General features: G+C 33.0%; 1 protein-coding gene across 1 annotated transcript in view; it reads left to right on the top strand.

Annotated features, from left to right (window-relative positions):
- The window catches only part of LOC135137796 (calsyntenin-1), a 60,777-nt gene that overhangs the window by 3,502 nt on the left and 32,112 nt on the right, over positions 1-25,163 (top strand). The window contains exon 2 of the mRNA XM_064067531.1: positions 18,616-18,895. Coding sequence (XP_063923601.1) covers positions 18,616-18,895 — 280 coding nt within the window. The remainder of the gene's footprint in view (positions 1-18,615; positions 18,896-25,163) is intronic.

Raw genomic sequence — 25,163 nt, 5'->3', positions numbered from 1 at the left:
ATCAGGCATTCCATTTTCTACGATTCTAAAACTCGAACGAGTATATTCTCGAAGCGTCGCCTGTTTGTCAGATGTTACCTAATTATGGTTCAGTTGAAAATAATGTGGACATTTTTGCTTAAATTCATTACATCAAATTAAGAAATTTTATTATATTTTATTTCCTTGTCATTTATTTCTGTCTCTTTATTACTTCCCGAGTGTAAGCGAAGGAAGTATTGTAATCCGTTATGATCCCTAGAGAACGAAGAAATAAGTCTCCCGTTTCCGTCTGTCTGTCTGTCCGTCCGTCTGTCTGCCGTCCTGATTTTTATTAGACAGATGATCTTCGAAAGTACTGGGCCGATAGTTGTCAAATTTTGTATTTATATTAGGATTATCATGTAGATAAAAAACGCCTACTAAAATTTGTCTAATCATTCCCACCAATGATGACGTCACTCACAAAATTGTACATAGTAAATGAGTTTTAAATTGTATGAAATAACATGGTCTTACACATGTAGTTTATGATTCCGTATTGAGTTTTTGCCCGAAACGACCAGATTTTTGGAAAAGAAACACAAAATTATAGAACATTTTGCAATTTGATTTTGAATCTGCAAAACCGAATGCCGTTTTAAAGCTATGAATTTTGATAAGCATGATAAATGTTTAATCAAAATATATTTACTTATTCCTCTCAAAAATTGATGACATCAGCTCATAATTTTTCCGAATAAATCCTTTCGAAAATGATCAGATTATACTTCTATTCATATTTCTTAGGTTTGCTTATACAGGACGAGTCAAAAAATTAATGAATCACTCAATTTATTTAAGTTTTTTCCTCTTTTGTCACATTATAGGCTTTATGGTGTAAAACTTGCTTTCCCAGTGAAAATCTCGAATACGAATCCTACAGCGTTGCAATTGTGTGTCCCTCATTAAAACAAAAAAGGCACCCGATTTTCTCCACAATGTGAGAATACAATAACTAGATTCTGTTATTTATTACACTGTACTTATCCGTGTGCTTTAGAACAATTCATAGTTTTCCATTGTTAATAGCATTATACATCAATTACTACGAGTACAATGGATGTTATAGACAAAACTAAAGTACTCGTGCATGAATGCAGGAAAGTCTCCAGAAGAATCTCCAAAATAAATTTTTATCCATTCTGTGATTTCGTATGTCCCGGTGAAACAGTATATATAAACAAACTCATAGACAAAACAATCGTATGGAACTAGGACATGCGGAGGGCTGCTGCAGGAAATCGCTCGACCAGATGGAAAAAGGATAGCGACAATATTGTGAAACCAATACGAAAAAAATGTTGCTTACTGAGATTCTGCTTTTCTATGTTTGTTACCTGTGTCATTAATGACTCATCATTTCCGACCAAGGATGTTACATATAAATGACTTCCTGTCCCTGTTAAGGAAGTATAGTAGTCGAGTCCATCGGGCGACTTGTCACTTTCATGTTTTCTCGACGTTTGAAGACCCCTAGAAAACGAAAAAAGTGGTCTCCCTTTTCGGTCTGTGTCAGTTTTTATTAGACAGAATGACCGTCTCAATAGTTATCAAATTTTATACGCGTATTAGGAATATCGTGTAGATGGTAAAACGCTAACCAAATGGTGGCTGACCATTCCATCACTAATGGGATGCCGTCATTCCAAAATTTGCAATTGTATTTTTTTTTTATTTTATAAAATACGATACTTTTGCACTTGCGGTGTATGACTCCGGGCTGCGTTTTCACCTTTTCAGATTTTTGGAAAAAAAATTAAAAGTATAACATTTTGCAATTTAACTTTTTAACTTGAATGCTCTAAAATCTTACAACCGTTTTAAGGTTATCGTAGTCCTGGTAAATCGTTAATCAAAATTTATTCGTTTATCCTCTCCCCAAAAATTGATGACTCATCCCAAATTTTTCCGAATAAATTCCACTGCAAATCTGCAAAATATTATGACCTTATGCTTGTGGTTTACCAATGAATGCATAGTTTTAAGAATTACTTTATACAGGAGCACTCAAAGAAATGAAGAAGTGACACAATTTATTGTATTGATTAAGTTAAGAACCAGTCACTCCATTTTCCCGAAAATTTGACAATACAGTACTGCTGATTAGTGTTACACTGCATCTGTGCAAATTGATATACAGTCCTTGCAAACATGTTGTTGACGTGATCACAAAATTTTGTATCGGAAAAACTCACTTGAAACAAACGCGTAGCACGTTTTTTTATGTTTACTTTAATATTACATACATATCTTTATTTTAACTTATAAGGGTTATCATACAATAATTAAATTTGCAAAATCAACTGATTTTTGAAAAAGTGGACTGTTACAGGGCGAGGTAAACTCTGTCGAAATAACTTTCGACCAATTTTTTATTGTCGATTCAATAATAATGATAATAATACATAATTAAAAAAAGTCTGATGATGCTCTTGTTTTCGAATTTTTTCCTTTTGCAATTCTTGCCACAATATAATTAAATACAAATCGTAAAGTTCTTCCTGTAACAGATATCCGCCGTGGAAATTAGAAATATGTATGTATAGTGATCCAAGAGCTATAAGGTTATATGGCCATCATAAAAGTAGTTGACCGCAAATAAATACCCCCTTTGTGTGGTTCGCACTAAGCTTACCGGTTGGCAATAAATCATCTTCTGAACATTTCTTGCTCATATTTAACAGGGCCGGATTTCAAAGCGAGTGGTTATTTCGGAACCCTCAGCGGCTGCAGATAGTAAAGAAATAGTGGAGTGGTGGATTTTCATATTTAGTGAAAGTCACCCCTGAACGAAACCACACGAGCCGGTCGAGCTACAGTGGACACGTTATTTACGATCCTAAAACCTTTTCTATTGTAAACAACTTAACTTCGACACAATGGGATGATTTTATGATGGCTATATAACCTTATAACTCTTGGTTCACTATACTATAGTATACGCACCAAAACAGAAGTTCTTAAACTGTACAAGAAACATAGAACTGAATACTACTTTAATAACTCGTTCAAATTTCATCGCTTGCAGTTTAAACGACTTATTACTATTAGCCTGTCCTACAAAAGATACACGTATTCCGAAATTTCAGAATAATATTGCACGCGAACCGAAATTGTTCTGAGAGTTTATCCAGGTGTGATGAATTTTAATAACTGCGGATTGTCTTCTCCCAACGTCATTGTGGATTTCGGTAGTGTATATATACTCAATCTGATCCTCAGTATAATATTAACAATTCTTTGGAAGTTGCATCTCAGCTATTTGTCTCTGCCAGTCACATATGACAAAACGATGTATTTTGGTCTTAAAGAACTGTAAAAGCTCTGTCAGTCCTCTCCGCAAATTGTTGACTCTCTTACTAAAACAAGATCAGATGCCTAAGCTTTGGAAAAAAGCATATGTTTGTCCCACATTCAAATCGAGAGATATAACAAATGTTAAAAACTATAGATCTATTTGTATTTTGAGTAATTTTGCAAAAGTACTCGATACTTTGCTATATACTACAGCTTTCTTCATCTTCAAGATATTAGGTATCTCCGCATTAGCATGATTTTGTTGAGAAAAGATATACCACAACTAATTTTGTTTCTTTTTCGCAATACCTTTCTGCTTCTTCGACAGTAATGCACTACTGGGGTCAAATAGATACCATTTACATAGATTTTTGTAATGCTTTTAGATATCAAAAGTTATTTCCAAAACCTTATACAGTTCTGGAGTGCCACAGAGGTCTAATCTTAGACCCCTGTTATTACATCTATTTTTTAACGAAATTTACTACCGAAGAGTATTGTACTCCTAGTTTACAGTGGTTTTTATGATAGGTCCATTGTGTCGAAGTTGATGATGGGGACAATGGAGTAAATCCCTAACCATAAATAAGAAAGTGGTCGGTTTCTTGCAGGGCCGTGCTTTGTTATTTAACTCATATTGTCCGTCGTGGGCTAATAATGAGGTGATAATGTTTATTATCTTGTCATAAAAACCACTTTAAACCGGGAGTACAATACATGAAATTGCAATATAACATCAATTTCGTGTTTGATTTGTGCAGTCAGAATCGGTCATCACTTGATAAAGATAAATGTTTTGTGGTCTTATGTACAAAAAAAAAAAAAATGGAACTTCGCTTGTTTGACTATAATATACTAACTTACTAAAACGTAAATAAACTTCAAAAGACCTGTTGAGTACCTATGTGTATAATCTCTCTATTGGGTGATATGTTACCTGTTGGAAATAAATTTAATTATTCATTTATTATTTTAAAGCTTTCTCAGCATCTGAAATAATATTAATCACGTATATTTTGTTAAACGACTAAATATTAGTTGGCAGATCACCTTTAATAAGCCTAAAATTGTAAAACTCCCACCAATAAACTTTACCAAGAAGACGCCTACAACCCTTATTTATAAATAGACAATATCTCATTTCGGCTACTATAAACTTACCTCGCATACTATGTTCTGAAACAAGTATTTGTATTATACCATCATGCTGCCAGTATTTATATTGCGTTGTTATAAAGAATTTCATACTGTGGATTTTTCATACCCGGAAGAATTTGTGTTTCGGATTGTTCGTAAAGGAGTTTTAATAATAAGACTAATAAGATATTTCATAATTATTGTGAAACATAATTTAATGTTCATAAAATGCAAGCGATGTTCTTACAGCAACCTTGTTTTGTATGAAGTTCGGAGTACTTTTTAAAATTAGTTGCTCATGTTATGGTTTGGCTGCTTGTTCTTTGTACGAAGTTATTAAACTAAAAAAATCTAGACTTACTTTTCTTTTGTCTAACAGCGTACATACAAGGGTAATTTAACAATATTGCTTCCGGTACAGCACCAAAAGACTCCGAAAATTGCAATAATTTTATTTGCTAGATCCTCAATTGGATGCTAGAGTTATAAAATCGTAACTCAGCGACACAGCTTGGTCCTCTTTTCTATGTAAATAGCGTTTATCGGCGCAGTTGGGATACACCGGAGGCAACAAATCCTTCCCAGAGTTATTTTATTACACCTCGACACCCAAACTTATCCACCCTTAAAAAAATAACAAATTTCAACCTGACCGTCGAATTTTTGAACACCGATAACAAACGTCGACCGAATTGCTTATATTGAAAATGTGTATAAGGCTACTCGTTGGATGAAGTTTTTATTTGTCAGTGTCTTCTATTATAGCAGGGAAAAGAAACGATAAACTACGGAAACTTTATAGCGCCAAGCAAAAACTGTTTTCCCCTAAAATGTGGCCCTTCAAACAACAAAGTTCGATTGAAACTGACCGGAATAAAGAGGAACCCGCAACGCAAGTGCGTAGGCATTTTTGTTGTTTGTTGTAGCATAGCGTTATCTTACCGAAAAAGGTAATCAGACTTTTTCATGTCTAAACCATCAGGTTGTTATTTAAGCACGGAACTCAAAGTGTATATTCGAATTTAATTTTCCGCCTTTTTCTGCCTTTTGGTGGAGGAGTGGTTTTAGAATTACCTAAATGCGACTTCTTTTGTCGAAAATACATGTAATACTTTTTGTATAAAACATAAACAATTTAAATTTGACGTAGATTGAATTATAGTTTTAGTTCCCGACCATTTTTTTTCAAAATTGCATATAAACAAAGCACCTATGCACAGAATTATGAAGCCTCAACGTTGTACGTGAAAAAATTTATGGTAAGTTTTCCCACAGGAAGACTTTCATATTAAAACCGTTGTTGAAAAACGAATACAAAACGTAAACGATGCAGCATAAAATATTGATTATATGGTAATTTCTACAAATGTTACGCTGGAAATAACTTGTCTGTTGCAGGTAATGATAGGACTCTTGAATAAACCCATTTTGATCATATTCACTGGTAAATTGCTATACCTACCGACGGGATGCGCGTTGTTTGCTATGAAATATTTCTAGATTTCCGCTCACGATATTTCATATTTGTACTGATTTCATTTATTGTACGTTTTTCGCTTACGTATATCACATCAGCGCCATAGCACTGTCATCATATAAAAGTCGCGACACGTGACATTATACAAAACTTGGAGAATAATAAACAATCTATCTCTTTTTTTCCCGTATAAGGTATGTATTCTCGTTTAAATATGTCACATCTGTGCCTATAGAAACTGTTTACTGCAAGCCCAAACCTTCAAAAAAATTTAAAAATTGTTAAATTGTAGTTCGGCTGCAACATTGGCACATTTTGCAATAGTAGAAAGTGGATACATTTTTGGATTCGTTGTGAGCCGAACCATCAAGTCTGTTTAATATGATGTAACCAGTTTTGTTGTGAATGAACACGTTCAACATTCCAACTTTGTCGTCAGTTTTTAAAAGATAAAGAATGCTCGCACTTTTTAGCGTTTGAGGGGAGGCAACGTATACTGCATAAATACAATGTGTCGGACGAAGATAGAAATAGAAACATACCGTTTTACAACACATTGCCAAAATGAAAAGAATTCTACGATACTGATGATGAAACAGTTCTCAAACATAACATCGAGAATCCCATTAAACAACACCCAAAAAAGAAATTGAAAAAGAACACACTGTATAGATTGAGTAATTCCTGCTTAAAGTAAGGTATTATATTTTACATGCTTTTAATTGCTATGCTATGTACAGTAATAAATAACCGTGTATCTATATCAACTATTATTACGTACATTTTCATTAGTTTAACACCGTTAATTGGACGATAAGCAACCCAGACGACTCCGTAGAATAATTAAGGTCATTACATTTACTACCATGTATGGTAACAGTCTCAAACCAGCCACTCAAAGTTAAAAATTGTCTTTTATAGATATTTGAGTTTTCAAGAAACCCACTTTTAAGTGTCTTCACTGCCATCGCAATATCAGACGTTCTGGTAAATTCTCCAGGGTCCAGACAAACTTACATTTAAGTTCATCGATCCATCAAAGAAATTTCAGAAATTCTACATACCTGCTTTTCAAACTCGCCTGATTTTCTTTTACCCGTCTACAAAATCAACTCATCTTACAAAAACTTTTCATATTTTTGTCTTAAAAAGATCTAAATTATTCAAATTACGGAGTCTGATGTAAATGTGTGTTAAGTGCCACCTTGTGAGTTAACAAATATGGAGAAAACTGGTTTCGTGCGTTTCCGCTTTTGAAAATCCCACCACAGTGTGACCTAAATATTAGTAGTACGCCTACAGAATTAAAATCAGGTCTCTAGGATACCAATATTTTTTTATCATCGCATTATCACCTAATTCATACCAACATAAAAGTTTTACGACATTAATTGTTGCATTATTTCGCTTCCATTAATCCCATTTTAGTGTCAGTAATTTTTCGTTCGGCTATCATCGCTTCGATTAGACGACAGCCGAAATCCCGTGAATTACACGAACAATAATCCAACATCTTTATTTCTTCCAGACAATAAACGAAATCTCCTCTTCAAATATCACGCTATATTTGTTCGGGTGTAGCTTAAAAGCCATTCTGTGTTATTGACAGATCAAATATAAAAAAGCACACGTCAACATTGCGGGATCCCCCGAAAAGTGACAGTTAAATCGTGTTACGAGTAATAAATACGGATTCATTTCCATTTTCTTTAGTATCGATTTGAGTATAATGCAGGCAACGACGATCTATAAATAAAAACTTGACATTCGACTACATTGGCGTAGGACTGATTGCCGTTTTATTGTTGTTATTGGAAAATCCGTTGGCGTAGGTACAGAAAGGATTAAGAGTGAATGACGCGGGAAAATGGGAAATTTAATAGTCGCAGCGGAATTTTCCAGATAAGTTGTTATTGGGGTTCGAAAGAATGAGGAAAGTATGAATTAATAATGTGTAGTGAGTTGTATGGAAGTAGCGGCTGATTTTAATTAAATAAGAAAAGAAAAGATAACAAAAGAATGGTGGTTTAACCAGACAAAAGAATAAAGACGGAAACTGAAGCTTGAGCTGGAAGTACGAATCGTTAGAAGACAAAGTAAAGAAAGAAAAATCAATAGGGCTGGAGAGGAATTTTGATAACTGTGGAAATATGAAGTTGGCGGGATATTCGGCGCAAATTACTAATTTGGAGGATTTTAATCAAATGGCGGGTTTTTCGGGAGTTCAAAGCGTACAGTGATCAAAAGATTTTGGGGTTTTGCAAACAAATGTCAAATTTTACAAGATACTAAAGGCGAGGTAAAATTACAAATAAAGTTTTTAGTTATACCTGATAACTTTTAGTTCTTGACTTTACCGACGCTTTATACTTTACGTTTATAAATTTAAGTCTTGTGTGGAGTAAACAGCGGGAGATCAAAAATGATAATTCAATGCGCCAAAAAAGAGAATAAAATGGAGATTAAAGAGGAAGATGGAAGCCACAATTGCCAATTCTGCGGGTTAGCAAGCAACTAGGATCTCTAAAATTATTTTCTAGGTATTAGTCTGCTGTATAAAATGCTTTGAATAAAACATGTAGATTTATAACTTTTTAGAAACTTATTTCCATGGTAATTTGCTCGCAATTTTTGGGAAAAAAATTTCTAGAAAATTACAGTAATGCAATTTAAGCGTATTTTTCGACAGTTTTATTTTGTAACAATTCAGTCCTGTTTTTATGTCAAACTCGTAACAATGGCTATTTCGCGTTGGATAGAAATATTGGATTATGCTGATTTAGACCTCCATGGAGCTTTAACACCACAATAAAATATTAGCTACAAAATCCACAAATAATAAAGTTAGCGACCTCTTTATTTTGTGTACTGTAATGAATGAGCTATGGATTGGCGAATTTAACTACTGCAGTAGTGCATTTTTGTGGTTTACATCAAACAAAAAAAGTATTGTAATATTTTCATTTTAACGAAAATTTCATTCTCAGTCCCATACTTTGTACGTACCTAACCAATTACGTTGAAATCTTTGGTGTATTTTAAGATTTTCGTATAGGTGGCAAAATTCTTACGAAAATTTGTTGTGTTGTCATTTGCAATGACATCAAATTTTTAATAGAGGTGATCAGATTAATTTCACAACAATCAGCCATTAGTTTCGTAGATCATCTAATTAAATCGTCAACAGGCAACAGAAGAACGGAAATGGGATATCTATTTTTCCCATACACTTGATATAATATACCCAGAACTCAACGGTAAAATTCCTCCTTCTGAATGACGTTACCAATTTTTAAATACCTAATAACTGAATATAATTTTAATGTGTAACTGCGCTGTCAGTTATAGCCAGCTTCAAAATCAGTATTTTCCGTTTTATTTTGACAAATTTTTTAATGTTTTTAGTTTTCAAAAGTTTAGTATTTGTTTCCATAAATTAAAAAAAAAAAATCACTATAATAATTTATACGATTACGTATTTTCAGACCGCACTATGAACTCCCGCTATTAGGTTCGCGGTTAGTCAGTATTGGCTGCGGTTAAGAGTGTATATATTATAATAGTTAATTTTAATTGCGGATATTGATAAAGGAAAAAACGATAATCGTATGGAAAAAGTACTTTATGGAGTAACAACATTATTCGTAGACTTATTTAATTATTTCGATACGTCTTGCGTAAGTAATTCTAAAAACTATTAAAAGCATATTACTGACGCACAAGCAAAACCCCATTTACGTGTACTTTTCGGCTGTGCGCACGTGCAAGCAGTCTAGAAAAAACGGTAGGGGTTTTACCGGTACTCCATAAGCTGGCGTACATGCCAGTTATTTTGTTCCCTCACGTACTCTGTGTCTTTATATGTTGTGTTTTTTTTTTTTGCTTTTTTTTTATAAACTCAACGTGGTTAGCTGCAAATTAGACACACTTAGTTTTCATACGTTTCAGTTCGTTTCAGCCCCATGACGTCTGAAAAACCAGATTTCTCCGCCACTGCTTAGCGATACTTTCCAAACTCGAGTGGATAGTCGTAAACGGTGTTTAGTTTCAGAGAGGTCGGTGTCACAAATTTCACCGTATTATCCCTGCTTTCTTATCCACTCTTGTCGGACACCGTCGAAAAAATTATAATTGTGGGTTTGCCTTATTAACTACTCTATTGTCAGCCTTACAATACCCTAATTTTATAACCTTACAGAATTTGGAAATAATCAGAAAACAAATGGTTTAGAGAGTATTTTTTGACACTTGGTGTGAGCATGCTATTACAATTTTTTTATTAGCATTTTACTATCTTCATGATAATTTTAAAATTGTCGATGTTATAATTTCGGAAACTATTTGTGTAATAAAATTGTCAACGATCATGCGGAAACGCGTAACCTGCAATTTTGTGTTCAACGAACTGTAAAAAGCCAAGAGAGCAGAAAATTACAAATCTGATGACTATTGCATGCTTGTCTTGGCTATTGCTGGTAAAACTAATAATGCGGATAAATTCTAATTGCATCAAACTGATCATTTGTTTATTTTTAAAGTAATTACGACCTGGAGGTAATATTTTGACAATAATTTGCAGTGTTTTTGTTGCCTATAATTATTTTTTAAAATATTTCATCGTACCGTCGTAAATTGGGAAATGTTGGTCATTATTTTCATTTAGTAATACACCAACGAAACTATTTTCCAAATTTATTCTAAAATAATATACGTAATTATCTGTAAAACAAGTTTCACAGCAAAACTGACTGATATATTTTGAATTTGTCAATTAGTATTTCTTTTTACATGCGTAAATCAAAATTTATATATTATATGTTCAAGCACAAAAAAAAATCACGAGAAGTTGGAAGAGTTTTGGGTGGAATAAAACTTGCAACTTGCTTCGAGTTGACAGCGGCAGAATTTTCTGCATTTGACCGTATTAATTAAATTTTATTAATAAATATTCGTCGGCCGAATCAAGTCTAAGCAATTAAGAACCCAAGAACGGTATACCCTTATCAGTGTTAATAACCCTAGTGCCCTCTTAATCGCATACCTCTAACAAAAAACTCAACTCAATTATCATCACTACACGAAACTCCCTTCACAAAAAGAGACAATAAAACTAACAAAGAGATCTTCACCTTGCGATATCTCACAATTGCCGCATTTTTAAGCAGTTAAGCACTCGAGAATTTCCACCTTATTCAGAGATAACTTTTTTTTTCTTTCTAAACTTATATCGTAGACACGAGGACCCTCGTCTCGTGTCTTTTCCTCAACTCCCACTGGAACGGAGCTTAACAAGGAATAAGGGACGTTACACACGACCTCGCGAATCGATTTTAGGATTTATTGATAAAATGTATCCTACATGTTTTCTTCTTATGTTTGAGGGGATCATAGCGCATTCGTGAGTTTCTATAGAATATACAAGTTCATTGTGTTTTTGAAATGCTGATAAGGTGCATTCGACTGGTTAATAATCAGCGTTTTGCGGCGAAGTAGGTTACATCGGATTTCTATATTTTACACAACCGTTGTGTGTTGTTTTCGCAGGAAGATAACGTGGAGACGAATAGCGGTTTTGGTCGTTGTACAAATCATATTTCACCTGATTAGAATGCATTTGTAAGCCCATTGCACAGTTGAACGTAAATATTTCCAAGGTTTCTACTATTGATCTTTGCAGAGCGAATGTACAGTTAATGATTCGTGTTGAATTTGTTTTAGTTGGTTTTTGTTAAAAGTGAGTAGTTATTGATTGGAAGAGTTTGTGAAGTGTGGAAATATGTAAAGTAAACTTTTCAGAAGTTGGCAGACGTGTTCTTGTCGCCTTGATGGAGGTCTGTTTGTCGAAACTCTACTCCTCGGAGTGTATAAAGTACATTTGGAAGAGAAAAAGTTTTAATTTTCACTAGAAGTTTTGTAGTGTGTAGCCCAGAAACTACTCAAGCTTAAAAATTGTGAAAGATTTGAAAATGCAGACAGTGATAAGAATTTGAAAATCCGACCAGATGTGTCATGTTAGTCGCTCGAGTTCATCTATTTTTATTGTATTGCCTCTTGTCACCCATCAGTAAACTAAGTTGTAGTAATAACTACTAAATTGACACATCAAAATATTCCAGTTGTAGGACAAATATAAGGAAATAATAAAATGTGTAAAAAATGTTTGAAATTTGGTTAGCACATAACTAATAATGAAATAATTAACATGATTACATTTTATTTACTTATCCTTTCTATAAAGTTAATGACGTCATCTCAGAAAAAATATTAAATAGATGTTTATTGAAGAATACACAGAAAAAATTGCGAACCGAGATCACTCACCAGATTCCTCTGAAAATGTGAAAACACGGAAATGTTATTATCCGTTGTACATTCAAATTAATTACTTGCCCGATCAGAAAGCTAGTGGTTTGAAAAATTGTATAATTATCTTCGGTTTCTGTTTGACCATTTCTATATTGTTATCTTATATTTTTAATATAATTCAGTTGGGTATTTGCTGACAAAATTTAAAAAGGAGTTCGGTGGTGCAAATTAAAACCTTAATTTTCCGTTAATTACACCGCTTTTCCCCCTGTATCTGCTGTATCATTTTCTTTTGTTAATTTTGAAAGGTGTAGTTAAATTACTCGGAAATGACAAGCTTTGACAATTTCCGAGTTGTAAGCCGTGGTTAATTTTTATGTTATAAATTCTGTACATCTACATTTGTTTTGTTCTTTTTTTAATAATAATTTATCAAGAAGAAAGTTATATGATTCTATTACAAAATGTATATGTATCAAATGAGCGATAGAACGTAAAGAAAAACAAGATTTTAATTTGTCTTACTTACGTGGTTTATGAATCCACCTTGATTTTGTTTATTATTTCTTAATCAGTGCATATCATTACTTGGTTTTAGTAACCGTAATGATGAAGCCTTGCCTGAATGCAGGTCATTTCCGGGTAAGTAGTGGGTGTAATTATATTCAGACCGTTTTTCTCCATTATAGCTTTATTAATTAATTAGTCCTCTTCTCCGAAAATGCATAGCTTGATCTGTCACCGCTGATGCTGGGCTATGTGTACGTGCTTGTGGAATTGTTTCGAAATATACACAAACAGTCGAAGTAGCAGAACATTGGCTGAGAATACATTTTTTCCCGTTGGTTGCCTTGCTTTAAATATGTTTAACTGGATATTATGTCTTTTTTCCTGCACTTTATTTTAACTGACGTCCAAGATTTTATTTGACAACTGTTAACATTAACCGCTATAATGTGACAGATATTTATAAACATCCTTACTTATATTATATGTTTAATAGTCGCGTGTCACTAATAGATTCCACCGCCTACGGAAAAAAAAAACAATTCTGCTCGCTACCTAACAAACATATTTTTTCCGACATACGAATGTTTGCTTACGGTTTTGTAAGAGATGCGGGCACCTATGAGAAAGATAATGACGCGGCGGCGTCTTAAAATCCAAATCTAAACAAAGCAAAGCTGTTAACAGTAGAAACTCAAAACAAACCGTCACTCAAACCTGTTTTAACTTCCTGATGGTCTATTTCCAATTCCCTGTTTTCTTGATGTTCCGCAATTTGTAGGATACAAAAATGTCGATTTCCTGTTTCCGTCTGTTTGTCCTCATTTGTCTGTCCGCGACTGTGTTACACAAATAATAATCGCCGAAACTATTGAAGTAAATACTTATATATTTTGGAATTATTTTGTAAGATTCTGCTAAGGAAACGTTATTTTAGAGTTTTTATATTCCCTCCAAAAGGTTCATGACGTCATCTAAAAAGTGATCAAATAAATGTTTATTCAAAAATATACAATGTTATTTGTTACTAAGATGTTACCGTGTACGTATTAAGCTTAATCCATCTCTATTTTTATGTTGATATAGAATAATTGTATTAAAAAACGTTTGCAGAGTTACATTTTACAATTTATCGAAGAAACTATGTAATCGACTTTTCTGACTGAATTTTCCCTGTGGCCTTGTTACCGTTGAACAATCATTCTAACATTACACATTGTACAAATAATTCTAAATCCGTAAAACTGGAACAACATCACAGGCTCCAAATTGCTTCGTTATTCCTTTATTTATTTACAGTTTACTGCACCTCTTCAGGGTTGCGAACTGATTTTTTTCGTTGAATAATTAGCAGCGGATATAGTGGTATTCATCTAAGCAGATGTCTTTGTATAAACCGGTGGTTTCCAAACTTTTTTCAAAGGAGACCTTCTTCTGACAATATGCTTTGCGATCCGCTATCATCGCAACTTGTGTGGTGTTAGCTATTGAGCGCAATATATCGAATATTTGGGTATTTATTATTTTGTTACAAATATTATATTATAATTTAAATAAAAGCCAGTGGTAAAAAAAGGCGCCAGACTCACAGTTTTAGAAAAATACGTGATGACATGTTTTCTGTATTATGTAAATCTTCTTGAACGCAGAAGTCTGTCTTCGAGGGATAACGTATTGAAAAGCATTTTCCAGTAAAAAGCAGACCTTTTGATGTACTTAAACGAAAAATCCGAATACGGGAACCTATTTTCTCATTTATTAAAAAAAAACTAATTTATGGTCTAGTTCAATTGGGAAAATAAATTTAATTCATTCCAATGCGCTCAAGAATTCTTGGAAGTGCAATTATTTCCCTAAAGAATTTAGGTAGTAATTAATTACATGGATTAGATGGATACTGAATCAGTTTTAAATAATTCTTTTTTATTTAAAACAAGTATTTCACTAGAGGTAGTAAAGTTCAATTTTACTACCAAGGTTAAAAAAGAAGATTGAGGTTATGTATAAAATATTTGATGTAATTATTTCTTAAAAAATCAATGAATCTGTGCTACTAACATCACTTGAGTATACGCATGGTAGTTGGCAGACAGTGGGAGATAAAATGATTAATTCAGCGACAAGTATAAACGGTTTTCTTTGTGTTGAAGATTTAGGTTAAGTTTACGTCAAAAAATGTATTAAAACTTATTTTTTCAATTTGTTGTCTTACGGTTTCTACTAGTGCTGCGCGTCTTGGGTTCTAATTCCGCTCAGTCTAGAATGATTGTCTTCACAACCTTGGTTAATAATATACTATTAGTTGCGCTTAGCTAATTGTAGACCTTAAGTACGATCTTATCAATTTCAATTTTGAAAAACTTCTTTCACATGAAGCCACCGAAACAAATGGTTAAAAAAATCTTAGACAAAGTCCTTACTCGGAATACACTCAGAATAGCCTCATTTGATGATGTATCTGCAAAGCTCCAATGTAGTCCACTGAACTGTTTCTTGGGAGGAAATGCTGGCGGATTCCAAGTGGCACCTCAGTCGTAAAATTTCCAAAATTATGTCCTCTGCAAAACATTCATCGTAGATTTTTGTCAACCATTCCATGAACATCTTTTTTGATGACGGTAGCATTGGAATTTATAAACTTACCGTTGTAGTTGCTGTTTCCGCTGACGTTGCTTTTTGAGAGCTGAAAATTGTCATTTATAAACTTGCCAAGTTGCCGTTGGTAGTAATTTTGATGTTCAACTTTTGCCGCATTTAAAGGGGTTGTAGAAGGAAAGTGCAGGATTTCAATTGATTACTACAAAAATTTACCATTCTAGGCATGGTTTAAGTTTCTTGTTGTTGAAATAAGTCTACACATACTAAGAAAAAACGGCAAAATGTATCCCCACCCACCCACCCGATCTCAATTGTGATGATTTTTTTTATTCGTCGTGAGACAAGGGGACGGAGCTTAATTGCAAAATCCTTATTTCTCTACGAGAAATTACAAACATGTTTTTGAGCATCGTGTTCAAAGAATACTATCTATACACATTAAGAAAAAAACAAGCCGAAGATTAGGCTCCACCCATACCCGCCCCGATCCCAATTCCCAATTGTGATGAATTTTTCATTCGTTGTCAGATCGAGGGGCGGGGCTTAACTGCAAGATCGATATTTGTTACCAAGAATTTCCCATTTTAAACATGTTTAAAGTTTCTTGTTCTGAAAAGACAACTACGTGTATTAAGAAAAAAGGCAAAATGAAGCCCCGCCCACCCGCCCTGTTTCTATTGTGATTATTTTGTTATAATCGTCGAGAGTCAAAGGAGCAGAATTTAAATGCAAAATTTTTATTATTTCTCTCTCTACAAGAAATTCCGATGTAAGACATTTTTTTGAGTATGGTGTTATTCAAAGGATACTTATGCACATTATGAAAAAATTAAAGCCAAAGACAAAGCCCCACCCATAACTGCCCTGATCTAAATAGTAATGAAGTTTTCATTCGTTGGTAAACCAAGGGGCGGAGCCTAATTGCAAAATCCATATTTTCTTACAAAAATTTACCATTTTAAACGTGTTTTGAGTTTCTAAAAATAAAAAAAAGTAATCACAATTGAGATCGGGCGGGTGGGCGGGGTTTATATTTTGCCTTTTCTTCTTAATATACGTTGTTTTCTTTGAACAACACGATTCTTAAAAACATGATTTTAATTTCTTGTAACGAAATAAGTATTTTGCAGTAAAACTGAGTTTTCTTGCTTCAGGACGAATGAAAAAAAATCATCACAATTGAAATAGGGCGGGTGGGTGGGTTTACATTTAATTTTTTTGTTTTAATATGCGTAGACTTCTTTTCACAACATGAAACTTAAAACATGTTTAAAATGGAAAATTTGTATTGGGAAATATCGATTTTCCAATTAGGCTCCGCCCCATAATTGCAAAATATTAGAAAGTATTGTAATGAAGTCCGTCGGCCGACTCTCTACTTTTACATTTTCTCGACCTTTCATGACCCCTAGAGTGCGAAGAAGTGGATCTGCCGTTTCCGTCTGTATGTCTGTTCGTCTGTCCGTCTGCTGTCCCGATTTTTTTTTGTATAGTTTTGGAAACATACTTGTGGAAAAGTAGTCATGATTATATCATTATTATTATTGTTATTATTAATAGAAATAACTTAACAGGCTAAGCTCAATTAATAAGTTAATTTAGGTATTGTAATATAAACAATTAAATATAGATAATGCATTCACATATACCTACTCAAACACGCATGCCCACACACAGATAAGTATCATCTAACAACATTCAATGGATAGCAGCCAAGTTTTTCCTTAATATTTGCATAATTGTGGATTGCTTGATAAAGTGGTGACATTTTTGTAATATTTGAATTTGGAAGAGGAATGCCGAAACAGCTTTTACTTGTTGCAGTACAGCGAGGTACTCGAACTTACAAAAGAATAATACAGAATGTTTCACTTAGTGTTTCGTATAACAAATCCTAAGGATTTATAAGCAGGTGAGATTATGTTTTCTATATGTCTGGGGAAATTTAACTTTGTATCAAAGATTACGCCCAGATCACGAATAGTTCCTAGTTTCTTTAAAATATTATTGGAGATATTATACTAAAAGTTTGCAGTCTCCAGTTTACTTGTGTATGACATAGCAAACTAGGGGATCATTTGATAACATTTTGGAGGTTGTTTTGGAGTTCTATACAACACTGATTTCTTCAATTTTCGAGAATATCTTTAAATCATCTGCTTACATTAAATATTTATGTTACATTATTTGTGATATAAATCTAAAATTTGGAAGTTTCTCAATAAGAACATTATCATTTATTGTATCGAACTCTAGAAAAGTCCATGTAAAGACAATCAACCGGTCCATGTTCATCGAGAACATTGGATAAGTATTTGGTTTTTATAGTTAAATTTGTTACGGTAGATTTTCTCTTTACAAATCCGTGTTGAGATGTAGAAATCGTTTCTGATATGTGAGAGTAGATGACACTAGAATTGCAGAAAAATTTTCCCGAAATTCTTGTTATAGTTATAGGCCTGTAATTGAAAAAGTTAGCTCCATGACCGGACTTAAAAACGGGGTTAACACGGGATTCGTCCCAAAATTCGGCAAGACGTAAAAATCATATTAAAAGCAGCTGTTAACGGTTTTGAGAACATAGTCCCATAGTCTGTAACGAGAAATGAAGGTATTAAGTCAAGCCCAACTGTTAGGGTTATTTTTAGTTTACGTAATGCAATTTTCCTATTTTGAAAAACTTTTCGCAACTCTTTTGGGGGTTGCGACCCACACTTTTGGAGTCGATGTTCTAAGAAAGTTGAGAAACTACGTAAGGAACTTCTTTAATATATTCCGTGTGTCCTTGTTATCCTTTTGAACAATCATTCTAATATTACACCATAACTCTTATCCGTAAAATTAGAACATCTGAGGCTCTAAATTGTTTCATTAGTCCTTTTGACATGAGCTTCTTACAGCTTATTGCACCGTCAACGACTGGAGAATCGAGTTCTTTCTAAGCTGAATTTTTTATTACAAATAATTAGCAGCGGATATAGCGGTATTAGTGCGAAGTAGATTTCTTTCTATAAACTGACGTTGCATTAACCCAATCACGGTAATTAATTATTCACCGACCTTATAGTTCGCATGCAACACTCTTAAACAAGACACAATCTGCGAACGTCAATTTATGAAAGTAAATTATGCATATCCTATAAAATTTATTCGTGGGAAGCATATCGATTTATAGGCCAAATCAATGTTGACTCTCAAAGCATCACGTTACATTTTAATATAGAAATATTGTTATACATAGAACGTTCTCACAAAATCATTTTCTTTTCAAGCTCCCCGGTTGGACGTGGATAACTTAGAAAACGGCTACCATGGCCTCGTCAAAGAGAACGAAACCCTCGTGGAGGTGACGCCTGCGATACGAGCGATCGGCGAGCAAGTCTGCAGTTTTCGCATCGTGAATAAACACCACGGCGAAGCACCGTTCGAGATCATCTCGAAAGAGGACGGCTACGCCGAATTGAGGGCACGGAGGGTCCTCAACTGCGAGAAAAGGAGGAATTACAAGTTCGACATAGCGGCTGTGGGCTGCAACGGCAAACAGAGCGTCAGGTGAGAAACAGACGAAAGATAAAGATAGATGCAACAAGGACGGATGCCTAATTGTGCGAGTAAAGAACTGAGTCCGGTGTTATTTATAGGCGGCCTTGGGTCCTTAAAGAGAGTGATAATGAAAAAAATTGTAATTGAATCTGGTCGGATAAGGGGAGAGTTGTTGCGTAAGAATCGAGATGGGTTAATTAAGGATTGGGTGTGAAATTGGCGTTACGCTGGGGTGGTGGCGAATGTGTGGATGGTGGCGGAAATTGATTATTTAACAAAGAGAAATACGACAAAGATAATTATTTAACCGTAAAATGTGCATAATGTTCGCTCTCCGGTTATCAGTTGTTGTTAATTACCATGCTTGGTTGGAAGCTCAGGTACAATGTTAGTTAATTTGAGTGGCGTGGATCGCTTACAAATTATTTTTTCACAGTTATTTAAAAACTTTTACAATATGTACACATTGCAAAATTTAACAAACGTATTTTCTGTTTACATCCCTGCAATTTTTTCTATGCTTTCTTTACAACCAATGCAAATCCAACGCAGTTGCACAAATTTTATTTTTTAAGTTCGCAGTTAAAACAACCTAAAAATAGTTGTTTGTTTCATTTCTGAAAAAAAAAAATGCGTGTGGAGTGGTTGGACGACGCGAAATCGAGTCCAGCGATTTTACGAGCACCGAAAATGTTCTTTTGTACGAATAAAATGCATTTTTTTAACTTCTTTTAATTACCAGATTCCATGACTGCGGATTATTTAAAACAAAACAAAATTGACAATAAATTTTAATTGAACCAATTAAACTCGAACACACTATTTTGCAAATTTAATTGTTATATTAAAAGCTGTGCATATTGCAGATCATGCAATTATTGAACTGAGTGAGTGCAGCTAGTTGATGGCATTAATATCTAAAAAATTTTGACGTTTCTGGCATTCTGTAAATGATTCATCTATGTCGCTTTCAGAAGATTGCGAGCCTCTTTAAATCCGGTAATTAACACCAGCATTGTGGCTAATGTTCGCCGTAAACAATGACCAGTGTAGTCTTTTAATAATATTTAATGGTAACAAGCAGTAATCCTTGAACAGTGAATGATAATTTATGCATGCCTACGATTTATCTGGGGTATCTCCCATTTTGGTGCTTGATTTATCCGTATTAGTCGGACGGAGAGCGATTTGTTTTCGATGCAGTTTTATGCAGTCGTCGTGTATAACTGTTTTTCGTTTTTGTACCAGTGCGGTTTTTAATTTGCTCTTGTTGTAAAACTTCATTGCTGAATCTTCGTTGGGTTGTAGTGATTCTGTTAATCCAAAAATGATAAAAATATCGGAGGGATACAAACACAGTATAAGTAATTAACATCGGCTTCATATCTTTCGTTGTTAAATAACAAACTCTTGTATTTGTGCTTTATGAATTTACCTTGAATTTGTTTGTATTACAATTATTATGTAACATTTTTCGTAGTAAAGCGGGTCTTTAAATAAATAATACCACGGAATGTACTGCTTACGCAGTCGATACATGTTTGTTTTAAATTATAAGGATTATTTTAATTTTATAATTTTTCAAAAAAAAACTAAATTTGTTGGTTTTTAAGGGGGTGTAAATATTCTTAGGCCAATTTTTTTTATATTCAGAAAATACCTTTTTTTATTACAGAATGCTAAGAAATATTTTTTTGCATTCAGAAAATTAACAAGCTCTCAAACAAGCGGAAATCGTCGTAAATTGTGACTATCGGCCGTTTCCGCTGCCTTTTCTGAATTTTCTTTTTTTAGAATAATGCGTTTGTATCAATGTAAACCTTAACAAACAATCCACTGCATGTTTTGATATTTCGATCTGTATGGTTGTGGTGACACCTTATTTACAATTGTTTATGCAGAATGACTTAAAAATTATTGGTTTTTTACTTTATTGATTAAATTTTTATTTTTTTTATTTTGATTTTTTAAATTTATTGATAAAAATTGATTGAAAGTAGTCTCCCGTTTCCGCCTGTCTTTATCAATTTTTGTTAGGCACGTATCCTCCGAAACTGCGGGACCGATTGTTGTCAAATTTTATATGTATGTTAGATATATCATATACAAAATTTGACTAATTGTCTCCACCAACAATTTGATCACCTCATCTCAAGGAACCGTATTTTAAAATGATTTTTGAATATTATTTGAGTATTTGTAGTATGCGAATCCGCTTTCAGTTTCTTCGCTAAACGTTCAATTTTTTTTGGAAAATTTTTGGAAATTTTGATTTCACTTTTCGTGTTTATTGGAACAGATATCACATTGGTGGATGATTATCTATAATTTGACACCAATTTTCGGTCGATTGAAGCAAATTTAATCTTTTTTTTTTGGAAAGTTTTTGAAAATGTATTAATTTTTCGTGTTTATTGGAACATATATCGTTACGAAGATTTAATATTTGTTAACTGGCAAAAGATTATATGCAGTTTGACACAAATTTTCTATCGATTGAACCCATTGTAGCCAATTTTTTGAAAATTTTTTGGATATAATGATTTCACTTTTCATTGTGTGTTCAGATTTGTAACTGGCGGAAGATTATCTACAATTTGATAACAATTTTCGGTCGATTGAACAAACCATTTTTTTCGAAAATTTTTGAAAATTTTGAGTTGACTTTTCGTGTTTATTGGAGTAGATATCGTAACGGCGATTTTAGATTTGTAACTGGGGGAAGTTTACCTACAATTTGACTCCAATTTTCGGTCGATTGAATAAATTTTAAGCATTCTTTTGGAAAATTTTTGAAAATTTTGAGTTCACTTTTCTTGTTTATTGGAACATATATCGTAACAGAGATTTCGGATTTGTAACTGGCGGCAGATTATCTACAATTTGACTCCAATTTTCGGTCGATTGAACCAATTTTAACTAGTTTTTTGGAAATTTTTTGAACATTTTGAATTCACTTTTCTTGTTTATTGGAACAGATATCGTGACAGCGATTTCAGATTCGTAACTGGTGGAAGACTATATACAGTTTGACGCCGATTTTCAGTCGATTGAACTCATTTTAGGCATTTTTTTTTATTTTTGGAAATTTTGATTTCACTTTGGGTGCTTATTGGAACAGATATCGTGACGGCGATATCGGATTTGTAATTGGCGAAAGATTATCTACAATTTGACACCAATTTTCGGTCGATTGAACACATTTTAACCGGTTTTTTTTTGGAAATTTTAGAAAATTTTGTATTTACTTTTCATGTTCATGGGAACGACGATTTCAGATTTGTCACTGCTGGAAGTTTTTTTACAATTTGACTCCATTTTTGGTCCATTGAAGCAATTTTAACAAATTTTTGGGAAAATTTTTGAAAAGTTTGAATTCACTTTTCTTATTGATTGGAACAGATGTCGTGACCGCGATTTCAGATTCGTACTTGGCGGAAGATTATATACATACCGTTTGCGACTGATTTTCAGTCGATTGAACCCATTTTAGCCGTTTTTTTTTCAACTTTTTTGAACATTTTGAATTCACTTTTCGTGTTTATTGGAACATATTTCGTAACTGGCGGAAGAGTATCTACAATTTTCCGTCGATTGAAGCAATTTTAACCATTTTTTTGGAAAATTTTTGAAAAATCGAAAAATTACAAATCGAAAAATTGAAAAATCTAAAAACTGAAGAAAAGAAAAATAACAAAATCGAAAAATTGCAAATGGAAGAACTGAAGAGATGCAAAATTGAAATATTGAAAAACTAAAAATCGAGAAAGTTAAAAATCGAAAAAAAATTAATGAATCAATAAATTGGAAACAAGGAAAAATGAATCGAATCGAAAAATTGGAGAACCCAATACAAAGGAAACGATAAAGATAATATTGAAACATCGAGAAATTGAATAAATGAAAAAGTTTTAAAATCCAATAATTGAAAAACGGGAAAATTGGAAAAAAAAAGAAAATAGAAAACCCCAGACGAAAATTTGAAGAAATGAAAAATTACAGAATCGAAAAATTGAAAAATAAAAAATTGAAAACTCGTGAAATTTTAAGTAGAAAAATTGAAAAATGTAAAGTTGAGAATTCAAAAAATTGCAAATCGCGAAACTCAAGAAACAAATAAATTAAAAATTGAAGAATTGAAAAATTCAAGTCCAAAAAAGCTGCAGGAGTGTCTGCCACTGATTTTAGCTTCATGTAGGTTATAAAAAACAAAAAGTGCAAATTTTTTTCATAATATTTGAAAGGAGCGCAATTTGTTGGGTTGTAGTTCAGGGGTGAGGGAAGTTCTTTCGAAATTACTTTCGACCAATTTTTTTCAATTGAAAAACTTGACAATAGTATAGTGACGATAAGAACAAAGGACCTTATTTGCTATTCTCAATTCAAGACGGTTAAGACAAGTTACATGTGATTTTAAATGCTATTATTTCATGTAGTTGCTACTGCATATAAAGTATTTAAAAAGTATGAAAGTGACAAATTTCAGCTAGTATTTGTGTTTTTAATCAAGATAGTTGCGGCCATAATAGCCAATAAAAATTTGTGAATTGATTTCTGTTTATTCGCCTCATAGGTATGATGGAATGTAATAAAAATTTTATTACCTCATGCAGTAAAGTGGCACTTTTTCGTGATTGATTAAAGTGCTTGTTCATTAAACAGTCGTTAAAAGAAAACAAAAAGAAAAATAATTCCTGGAAAGTATTTAAAATATGCGTAACTGTTCACAATAATAGAAAACATGTTTTTTGTAGAAGGGGTTTAGGTGTTACTAGACGTTTGAGGTTTATCGCTACTGGTAAAACACTACAAGATATTCTTGTCTACCTATCTCCCTCAAAATATTTTTTAATGGTTGAAATCTGACTAGGTATTAATATTCCACCAAAAGTGTACATATTTTGATCTTCGGGTCTGCCATAATATAATTAAATCGAATTGTTTGTGAATTTTCGTAATTTCGATAAAAAAATTTTCTGGCTGCCTGTTTTTAAATTCGAAGGATTCTATTCGTTAATTAATTGTCAATTATTTGCGCAGACACTATTTATATTTCATGTTTGTCAGGGATGTACAAACTGCAAACTTTGTTTTCGGTATTCATTAAGACTGGATTGCTTAATGCAATGTTAGGAAAGTAAAAATTTCAAAGTTTTTCATTGATTTATTTCTTTTGAGTGGTATTTTTATATTGTATTATATATTGAACAACTTTGTTAAAGCGCTTTATAAGAGAGATATTTTGGATTATGTTTTACATCTGGTGAACTCAACAGGAAATATATATTTTATACAAATAACATTTATTTGCTTTGAATTTTAGCGACCGCTTTCTATAAATAAAATTCTCGAAATATGTGTATTTTGAACCTGAATGATAGCGATTAAGATTTATTTTACGTTAACAGATAACTTCCATACATAAGCAATTAGTGAAAAAATTGTTTCAGGCAATACTTCAAATTTTGTCACAAGCTACTCCCTTGTTAGAAAATAAAGAATTTGTGTAAAAAATCATGATAAGCAATAGTTAAATGACATGGAATTGTTAGATTAACAACTTATCCATTACATAAAACTAATATTTAATTTGTTTATTAGTAGTAGCTTATATGGATCTTCTTTTGTAAATTATATGTCGTTTTTTTGTTCTTTATTCAGAACTGTATTATCCGTGGCTAATTATAGTGTATTTATCCAATTTTTCTTATTTTAAGGTTACACGTAGCAACAGGGGTTATTATTACAGCTACCAGTTTTAATTAAGGTGCTTATTAAGTAAGCGTCTGTAGATAAATAATTTGTTCCGTACTAATTAGTTAACAATTTGTTAAATCGCAATCAATTTTTAAATTACTGTTATTTAAACGTCGCCGGTTTATGCTGTGCTGCAAGCAAAAGGAGGTCATCGTGTAAACACAATAAAAGTGAAAGAGCAGTTTATTTTTATAATTTGCGAAAACAGGTGGCGCTTGCGGTGACCATAACCTCAAAAATGACAAGTCTGTGCCACACAGCCGAAATCTTGATACTATCTCTTTTTTAATAAATTTTTAATAACGATCACGGTCCGAGATTCGCTTTTACATAAAAATTCATATATAATGCAACAACGTCGAGAAACATCCCGAAACTTATTTAAAAATCACAATTTCGTCAGAACCCTGATCCCTGGAATTTAATAATACGTATGAAAGAGGAGTGATCTCATTTATGAATTCGCAACTTCCGACTGCAATGCCATAAACGTAGTTATTTTTCGCAAATATTGAATTTC

This window comes from Zophobas morio, unplaced genomic scaffold (assembly GCF_036711695.1).
Source record: "Zophobas morio isolate AGI-343-1 ecotype UQ-CSIRO unplaced genomic scaffold, CSIRO_AGI_Zmor_V1 ptg000030l, whole genome shotgun sequence".
Lineage (NCBI taxonomy): Eukaryota > Metazoa > Arthropoda > Insecta > Coleoptera > Tenebrionidae > Zophobas > Zophobas morio.
The sequence above is the reverse complement of the archived record's forward strand: the minus strand, read 5'-3'. Positions and strand labels throughout refer to the sequence as shown.